Here is a 10,183-nt window from a genome sequence, read left to right as displayed (position 1 = left end):
CCTCAGCCCATTGATTCAGCCTGTATTTTCACTCTACATAAAAACATTATTCTTTTCTCCCCTTGACTTTTTACAATGCAAGGATAAAAACTGGCTTCCAAATGGAAAAGACAAAAGCAGCTACTTACAAAACAGCAAGGTGCACTTCAGTTTGAATTTTATCAGCATCTGATATTTTTTTTTACACTGGGCATTTTCATTTGTTGTAATCCTACAGTATCTATTACTGGTTCAGTTTCCTCACAATAAAACTTGGGATAGCTACAGACTCTAATGCACAGCACAGAAAAAATTCCTGTAATTTTCCCAGCCCTCTTCTCTTTCTTTGGTATTTTCAGACTTCTGTAGTGTGGCACAACTCAGGGTAGTGAATGTCTTTCTAACAAACTACTTTAAGCAATGCTGTATGTCCTGCCTCTTCTGAATCTCACTAGCATGGTAATGGAGTTCAGTGAAAGTCTTGCTTTCTGTCATGTTAAAATGCTGATGATGTACTCGTGACATTAAACATCTGAGACATACGGATGGTTTAATTGCTTGTGCATCCAGTGCAGACATGCATGGAGACTGCTGCACACCAAGACTTGCTTTGGGTGGTTTTGGCACAGCGGCCATGATTTACAGGTGTATCTGACATGCCAGATATTCAACATGCAACCCATTTTTGTCCTTTCCACTCAGCAGACGACTTCTATCACTTTTACACTTTCTGTTCTTATACAAGTACCATATGAGCTCATGAAAATCACATGCTTTTTTAAAATTTATTTTGTGCACATCTTCGTATTTAGTAGCAATTACTACGACAAAGGGGTCTGCACAGTACATTGCCTGTGCAAAACATCTATGGCCTTTGAAAGAGGAGTAGATCTAAATCTATGTATCTGTGACTATGAACTGACGTAGCAGCTCCTTCTTTACTTCCTGTTTTCTCCAGTATACATGGCTTAACCTGCTTTTATACCTACAGCTTCATTTAAAAAAAAACCAAAAACAAACCTCAGTCCCGGCATAGTAAAACAGTCTTGTTCAATAAATCAGGTCAGTATGTGCTCATATCCCATTAGAGACAATGAAATGTATAGAGGGGTTTTTTTAAACAAAGTTATTTTCACATCGCATTTTAACTCTTCACACTAAAGTTTCTCTAGCAGTCCTCTTTACATTTGTTTTAAGAAACAGAACTCCAAGTAATAAGCAATTATTTTGGTACTGGAGCAGACTATCATGCTACCTTCCAGATTAAGGCTGCATAGTAAGTTTCTTCATCAAAAGCGTTTGTTCTCTGAAGTTATCACAAAAGAGAGAAGAGAGTAAAGAAGCAGGCAACAGGACAGAGCAGAATGTTTGATCCTAAGAGCAGCTTTCCCTCCAGTCTTTCAGTTCTTGGCAGGCTGTCTCCCTTTTATTTTCCTCTTAGGGCAAAATCAGCTTTTTTTTTATATTAGAAGTGAATACTCTTTAGATTGAACAACCTAATTTCTACATCCAGCAATTGCAGCCTTGTTCCCTTCTTTATTTTTTTTTGCCCAGAGGTCATTGATGAACTTGGTAGGACAGACTGAAATCAGATCTGAAGGATACTTCCCAGTTGCATGTAACTAGGTTAAGTGACTTCTTTGTCCCTCTTCTCCATGCACGGCAGCATTGTGAATCAGTTCTACTACCTGTTACCCTAATGGCCAACTAAGTGCCTTGTTTTATATCATTTACCTAATATACTGTTATCAAGCAAACATCAACATTTTACTTTCTGTGTCTGCTCTCCGTGCATTGCTCTTCAACAACTACATCAATAATTCAAAGTTGGTGCATCTGCTGGACCATAAGAAAGAGAAAAGATATGCCCACACACTCTTGTTCTCCTACATCTCCATCTCTGATGTTACAGAACTGACTGCAAGTACTCTCTTGATTTTAAATCTTAGCCTCATGTGTTTCAATGATTAGAGAGTGGGGGGGGTATTTTGCTTATGCAGTAATCTAAGTTTTGGATCCCACAAAGGCAATCAGGAAAAATCCACATGGCACTGACTGCCTTGATTTCTACATGCAAATTGCTGTGGAGTTTTTGTGGGGTTTTTTGTTTTTGTTTTTAAATCAAGAGGGAAGGAAGAAAAATTCCGTTCTCAATAAAGCTATGGCAACTGTTTCAGTTAAACTGTGCGAGATATAACAGAAGCCTGGGTACATTATTAATGTACCATGGCCTTCAGCTATTCAAAATGTGTGGCATCCTATATGACTACGCTTCAAATCCACAATAGCTTTGGTTCTGGTTTTGTTAATTGATGGGAAACACTATCTTACCATCTCTGCCAATAACCTGTTGTATGACTGTAGCTTAACTATTCTGTTGGTCTCTGGACATCCTTTTCAGTCTATCCCCTTACAAGTTCTTTCATTCAGAGATTCTGTGCCAAAAAACAATGAAATATTATTTACAATAGTTGGAACAGTAGGCTTTAACCTCAGGTTAGGCTTTTTAACTCTCTACTTTAGAAGACTTACTAGAATTGATAGACTAGGACAAGATTACCTTAACCCTGGCTAGTAAATGTACATCATATTCTTTCTACTAAATTGTTCAAATTATCCAAGATTAACAAGATAAGGAACTTCAAATTCCAGACTTACCTGCATCATTGCCAATACAGTCTATTATCAAGCATATTCCTAAAGGCTGACTCTGCATTCTGTACTGATCAAACACCTGAGGAACGTGAAGGACAAATACTAAGTTAATATGTCACTCTCTCAACTTACAGACTTCATTCTTTTCTCAAATTTAACCACTCCACATCTATTCAATTACATTCTGTTGTTTTTCCATAGAGTAGCTAGCGGAGGTCTATCTACTATGATGTAGTATGTCTTATCTACACAATAAAAGCATAAAGTCAGGAGACGTGGAGTAATTATTTTTTTCCTATTTCTAGTGCAGGCTTAATTTTTGCATTTTGTGTTATGCAATCTTACTACCATAATGATCCTTAAACTAAGACTAAGACTGTACCAGAAATGAGAAGCAAGTTTGAGACTGCACCTCAACTCTGGACAGATCTTCAAAAGTTGGGGAAAAAAAAAAAAAAAGCAAGGAGCAGCTGTGTGGGGTGCAGGGGCTTTTTCAAGATCTGGACTACGACAGTATGGCAGTGATGATTTTTCTATAGTACTTCCAAATTAATCTCTTGAAGTGTAACTGCCATTGAGATGTTGGGACCTCTAAGCTTCATATTGGCAACACAATAAACGCAGAGAACTTTTCTGTTCTTCAGGTGTGCAAGCAGGCACTGCTGATCAGAACAACATTTACTTCCTTATTTATTGGAATAACCTCCTTGCTTTAAATAACCTGTAATAACTCTGTCGCAATTCCTCTCCCCTTTGAAAAGATTATAAACAATTTGCTGTAGGTAAATCCCTGGTTCCTAGCCTATAGGAGAGCTAGTGAAAATAGCAGTAGTCCATTCTTAACATTAATACCCAAAGCATGTCTGTCTTCTACCTGGATAGCAAGGGGCAGGGAGAATAAAGAACAAAATTTATTGCATGCAATTTCTAATGCAGATGGCAAGAGATCTAACTTTTAACAGGTTTTGACTTAGCCTCCACTAATAAATATGCAAGTTCTGTGTGCACATGTACATGCATTTTGCACACTGCTGCTTCCAGAGTGGCAGCAAATAATTTGTATTAAAAATATATTCTGCAAAAGCAATTCACAGAACCTGTTTATGGCTGAGGAAGGTATGAATATACACACTGTTCTGTTTGCATGCGATTAAAGGAAATTTCAAAGTGAAACACAAAGAAAACCAACGTGAATCTCTGCAGAGTTTTTTATTGTATTTACATGCATACATATGCACAAGCACATACCTTATGTGATACTGGTCCTGATTCCTGAATGGACATGTAGACTGGTTCTGCTGCAGTTAAAACATATGGAAGTAATCTCAGTATGTAGGTACCAGTGATATTTCTTTGCCATCAAATCAATTAGAGAGGAACCTATCTACTTCAGCCAAGTGCTCACTCATCTGGACCTCTCAGTTTCTATTTATGCTCTTGAAGTTAAAAAAAACCAACCAAACAAAAAAGACCCAAACAAAATTGTCACCTCTAAAATGCTATTTGGATTGCATTCTACATTACTTGTGAGTAGAACAAACAAACAATCTCTCCAACACTGAGAGAGTTCAGCTAACTACTCTTAAAAATCACCATATTTGAGAGGTATTTTGTGTTTCCAGAAAGAACATAACACACACGGTAAGAACCCGATACTCACTGAACTCCCTGGCTGGCCTGGTGTAGAGTCTGCCACTGAACTGACACAAAAACTTTCTACTCAGGACTTAATGGACACAGCTGTACTATATGGGCCTCCAGAGCCAGTTAGTCAACCTTTTCCATGTTTTTATTACTAAACTATTCCATTGAAAAGTTGCGACAGTGGAAGCCCACAACAATTTCAATAAAGTTTTAAAGATCTGGCAGCACAAGCAAAGCAAACGTAAGAACAAACAATAAGGCAAGGCTCAGTTTTCAGATGTGCCAAACACTCTCTGCTCCTGGTGTTATCAACTAGATTAGCCATAAACACAACTATCAAACAACACTTTTTATACAACAAAATTCACAATCTGGCTCTTTTAGATGATCAAAACTCAGATAAAATGCTCTTACCCAGAATAATACTTTGTCCATTTTGTGATTTTTCTTTGTTCACATTCTGGATCTAAAATGAAGAAAAAGATGTATTTTCCCTCTCTCCTTCAAGAATTAATAATCACGTATTCCAAAACATAACACAATAGTATTTTTCTTCCTCAATAAAAGGATTAAATATTTTAAAGGGGATCTTTCTCAGTCAGAAGATTGAAATCAGATCCTAAACCCAGCAAATAACACGAATAAGAGAAGTACACCAAGTAATATTTTAGTTACTAGCAATCTCTTATTCCTTAGTCTCTGCCAAGATTAATCCCCTTTCAATGTCTGGCAGTATTTAGAAATAAAGGATCTGTCTGATTTATTGTATACTTACCCCTGAATTATAAGGAGGATCAATCAGACTGAGGTTAGGGAGAGATGCCTGAAGTGCATTTACATATACTGGCTGAGAATGAACGGAGGGCATTAAAGCTGAAAATTTAACAGAAACACACAGAGAAATACACCATATATCAGCTGTTTTAAAAGCCTAAATCTGTGAGGCATGCAAATACGCTGATTTGTAAATTTAATTTTATCTTCAGTAAAAGCACTTCTGGTCCTTGCTATCAAGAGTAACCAGTGCAAAAATAGCATCTTACTTTCGTGTTTGTACTTCTGAATCTTCCTTATCAGGTCGATCCTGTGAATATTTCGAAAACAACTTTCCATCAAATCCAGTTGATTAGGAGCCACCAAATTTAGTTTCTCCAGGTCAATCACAAGAGCTAGAAAACTCTAGAATAGCAACAGAAAAGCAACACGTCAGACCAGTAATTTGTTCTCTATCGGGAAGTAAAAAAAGCAACCCAGAAAATAATGTAGGGAGGTCATAAAGGTTGTATATTCAAGAATTAGGGACATTACTTTCTGAAACACTAAGAAAATTACTTGGCATATGTAAGAATTCTTGGTATTATCACAGGAGTAATTGAAACTAGCTACTTCCCTTTTTACTTTAATCTCTCATTGTTCCAGAGAAGACCAAGAGAAAGACATACCTTATCTTTTGCCATTTTCATACGAGGTGCATAGTCTCTGAGTAGAAAAACAAGGGAACCCACTTCTTCTTTTTCCAGGTTCTCACTAATCTCTACCATTAGTACCCTGAAATAAAGTTCAGACATTTCTAAAGGATTAGCTTTCAGCAAGATCTTACCGTTGCCCAACTGCACAACTTCTCCTATGTTCCTGTCTTAATGTACCATTCCCAACTAAACAACAGGAAAAAAAGTTTACCCTGCTCCAAAATTACTCAGACTGATTCTGTAATAGCCACTGCTAGGAAAACAGAAGTCTCCTTAATATTTCAGTAGAAATGAAGTGAGAGAATGAGACAACACCACATCTTTAACTTTTTTACCTAGTAGTTACAGGGTTTTTATTTCACTGAGATGTTAATACAGGAAAATCTTCCTTGAGTACATGTACGTATTCTCTGAAGTCTCTCAAAGAAAATAACCGGAGTTTCTTGATTTAGGCCTCTTAAAACTAGAGTGAAAAGTAGTAAGAGACATGTCCTCTGAGAAAAGCTATACCACAAGGCTATGTGCCCAAAGCAAACTAGAAAAGAGAGTATCTCTAACAAATGATGTCCCTCTACGGCATCATCTCTATCTGCTAATCTAGAGCTGTACAGATGTCACTGATGAACAGACACAAACTCCTTAAAGACAGATGCTTTTAATGCTGTGACTTGTAAGAAGCTACTAAGGCTTATTTTAGGGACTAAACTTGACATATTCTCTCCACCGTAACTCTAGATACAACACCCTTTTTTGCTTTTACCTTCAGGACAAACCTACAAAACACCCCACCAAAACAACTCACAACTCTTCTGAACAAAATAGAGTAGCCCTGAAATCTGAAATAGATATATTACCTGTAATCAGGGACAAGTCTGAGACTCCTGTCAAGGTTAGCTTCCACTGTTGCTTTCTCAGTCTTCAAGATCCTCCTCAGCAAGTCAAACCTCTTAATTCTGTACAACAGCTCAGACAAGCCAAGAAAAGACAATTTCTCCCTCTCATTCAAAGCCATCAAGAGCTCTCTAAGGTCAGCAGTGGCCAAGTCAGGAGCAAGGTCTCGGCATAGGAAAACCATAATCTCTTCTTCTTCTTTATCCAATTCTTCTTCAATCTGGTGAATAAGGACAGCTGGCACTTGGCACCTGGTCATCACTTTGTTGCTGTCCCTTTAAAATTGCCAGCCTACTGTTTTTTAAACAGGAAGCCAACAAGACATGAAGCCCATGTCTACCACAGCTCTTCTTTGGTGTTCATTCTTAACTAGATGCATTTTTACGTGAGCAGTTCTGCGGGAGAGAATTAAAAGATACTAAATCAGTGATCTGCTGCACAGGCTCACAGATAATGCTCCTATCTGGTGTATTTCACTTACAACTAAAGCACCAACGTAGTCTACACAGACGTCCTGTTCTCAAGGGGCTCTCCCAGCTGTTCATTACAGAACAAAAACTACTTGGTAGATCACACTAATCAGAAACAAATGAAGTTCTTTTTAAAGGAAAATTACCTTAACACAAGTCTGTAAATTCCATAGGAAGTGAAACAAAAGTCATCAGCTTGCTGATATTTCAAGTGTTGCAGGAAATAAGAATTAAGTTCCACAGTAATTGAAGTCTAAAGCTCTGACCTTTTCCCAGCAACCCTCCACTCCCCTGCTCACCATCATCTTTTCTCCCCTCAAAGTCTCAAGGCATTTTTAAGGAAGAGTTTTGGAAGCTAAGAGGTAGTGTAAGCACATTTGTAGACAAAAGGATTTTAAAACGCCTGCATACCAAAACACAGCTATCAGGCACACACTTTGCCTTAAATGAAGTCAAAATACATGAAAAATTCACAATATAATATGTAATACTTTGAAACACTTATTATCTATAGATTCAGGAATGTGTGGATTTTCTTACTTTTTAGCATAATTTAAAGTGACTCCAATTTGAATGAGTTACTGGGGTTTTAAGGATTTCCCACACGCATCCTCCATGGTCAGAAAGATTGACGAACCACACAAAGAAAAAACTCCAACCTTAAATACGCAAATTGGTTAACTCTGAAGGTAGAGAGAAGCCATAGACTGCCTTTTTCTTCATGTGACATTAATGTTTCACCGTACTGAAACCTGAAATAAGAAGTCAAACCTAGAAAAACTCCCATCTTTGTGATTAACAAAGTAGGGTGCTATGCTCAATTTCTGCTGCCACTAACCGTGGAAATTCTATCTAACTTTCTCTCATCCCCACTACCTACAGGGAGAATGGTGAAATGAGCAATCTAAAGACCAATCTTAGACCTTACAAGGAGTTCAGTCACTATGCTGCATAGTTTTGTTTAAACCATTCTGAAGAGCGAAAGCCAATTCGACTTCAAAGCTTAATACACTGCAAGATTCTAGCACCTGGGTAACATTCTTAAAGCATTTTGAAACTGTTGTTACCAACTAGGGAAGTCACAATCAACAACGTCACACATTATGTCCATGCATTAAGAAGATGAGAGGAAGTTTTTTACAAATGTACAAGCTTTTTTTTTATTCCAATGCTATTTTAATGAAAAATAACTCTATATATTCACCTGACTTTTCTTAGAGAGGGAGTAAGAGTTGGATTTGATTACACCCATGGATTGGGTTCCACTGCTCACTAAAAGTGCATACAAAATTCAAGTTCCTAGGGCAAGGTCTCCTTCATCTACATCTATCCCAGGGAGCTACATTTGCTATGGAGTCAAGATTGCAGTGGCTTTCTCCTCCGACACTGTTGCTAACAGTCACAGTAAGAAGCCATCAGTAGTTAAAGAACAAAAAGGCAAAAAAAAAGCACTTTAAAAAAAAAGAAAGCACTGTTAATCTTGTTGCTAGCATGTATGAATCACTAGGGGATTATAACACAAGTAGCTGCTGTGACCTCAAGGTCCCACATTCAAAAGGTAGAGGAAGGGCAGCACAGGCAAGTTGTAAAATACCAAAAACCCACCACATTGAAAGACTCAAGCATTACTCAGCTTAAGTACTCCTGCACTTCCATACCACAGTATAAATTAGATCTCATCTATATGCAACAGAGTCCTCAAAATGGCACTGAGGCCACTTGGCCTCATTTTGAGAAGCACAGAGCATTCAACTGCAAGCTGACGGTGACAAGGCTGCAGATGCCCTGCTCAGCCCATTGCAGCCTCCGATGTGCATCCTGCAGACCGTGCTAAATACCTAGAGAAAATGCACAGTGATAGTACTGCTACAGCACACAACACATCCTCTCCGATCGAGTTCTGTTCTTCTGAACCCAGAAAGGACAGGCACAAACACAGCGTCTTCCCTCATCACATCACACCATTTAGAAACTTGAGAGAATTAGATGCACAGTTTGCTCTAAGAAGTGCAACATTTAACCTTAATGTAAACAGTGCAAACAGCAAAAAAACCTCACAAACAGAAATGAAACAACAGGTAGAAGCTGCTCCTTTCAAATACCCAGGACTACGGTATTTTTTATACAGAAAGCTGAAAAGTTTTGTTTCCAACAAAACCAAACTGGGTAGACAACATATTTGTACTTTGGAACCGGGTCTGTTTCACACACGGACCTGCAATGCTATCACTTGAACAACTGGGGGGGAAGGGCACAGTGGGAAAATTTTCAGGCCTCTTGATAAGCAGAGGAAGCCCTTATGCACTGCAATGTGTCTGCACAGTTTTCTGTCAGAGGAAAAAGCGTATTTATTGCTAACTTCTTTTCAATCTAGCATCAAACATTTGTGAGAATTCTACAGATAAACAAAGATAGTTTTCATGACATAATGCAGCCAAGAAGGGGGAGGCACAAAATACTCTCCCATATGAAAACATCTCCCAGGTACATTCAGCTGGGACTTTGAAAAGAGCTTGAGGAAGTCATATTTATGACCCACGCTAAAGAGAGATGGGAATTTAACAACTTTTGGTAATTTTCAGAAATATCAGATAAAACTTTTTTTTTTAAAAAACTACTCTAGTTGATTTTTATGTGAACTTTTAAAACTAGCTTAAAAAAGAGGTGTTCGTGTGTATGTGTGTGGTAGGGAGGAATTTCCCACAGAGTTAAAATTTCAGACATGCAAAATCACAATTTAGATGTTATCTTAAAAATAATCTGCCTTTAATAAACACATATGAATTATTTATTTTTGTGAACTTCCTTTACATTAGGTAAATTGTATGCTTATTATAAAAAAATGGTGATGACTACTTTCCGTGTTAGAACTCTCTTACCTGTATGCAAGTTTGTCCACAAGAACACTGGAAGACTGGCATCTGACCATTGCCAAATCACTGATCCAAATCCAGCACACACTGGTTTCCATCCAGTATTTTTCAATGATGGTCCATAGACAAAATTGATTACATCAGTTCATTTTCTGTTGGACAGACATCAATGTCACAGATCACTGCCGGAGGCTATTTCCTA

General features: G+C 37.8%; 1 protein-coding gene across 1 annotated transcript; it reads right to left on the bottom strand.

Moving 5' to 3' along the window:
- Positions 1-2,637: 2,637 nt before the first annotated feature.
- Positions 2,638-6,957, bottom strand: CFLAR (CASP8 and FADD-like apoptosis regulator; the record flags this gene model as incomplete). The annotated part of the gene is made up of 7 exons (XM_010190035.1): positions 6,602-6,957; positions 5,721-5,826; positions 5,322-5,457; positions 5,054-5,151; positions 4,693-4,744; positions 3,883-3,932; positions 2,638-2,713 (listed from the first exon to the last, which is right to left on the bottom strand). Coding segments are annotated over exons 1-7 (814 nt in total), but the record flags the coding sequence as incomplete, so codon positions are not given.
- Between the last annotated feature and the right edge of the window lie 3,226 nt (positions 6,958-10,183).

Source organism: Mesitornis unicolor, unplaced genomic scaffold (assembly GCF_000695765.1).
Source record: "Mesitornis unicolor isolate BGI_N332 unplaced genomic scaffold, ASM69576v1 scaffold17488, whole genome shotgun sequence".
NCBI lineage: Eukaryota > Metazoa > Chordata > Aves > Mesitornithiformes > Mesitornithidae > Mesitornis > Mesitornis unicolor.
Note: the sequence above shows the minus strand (reverse complement) of the source record. Positions and strands in the feature narration are given on the sequence as shown.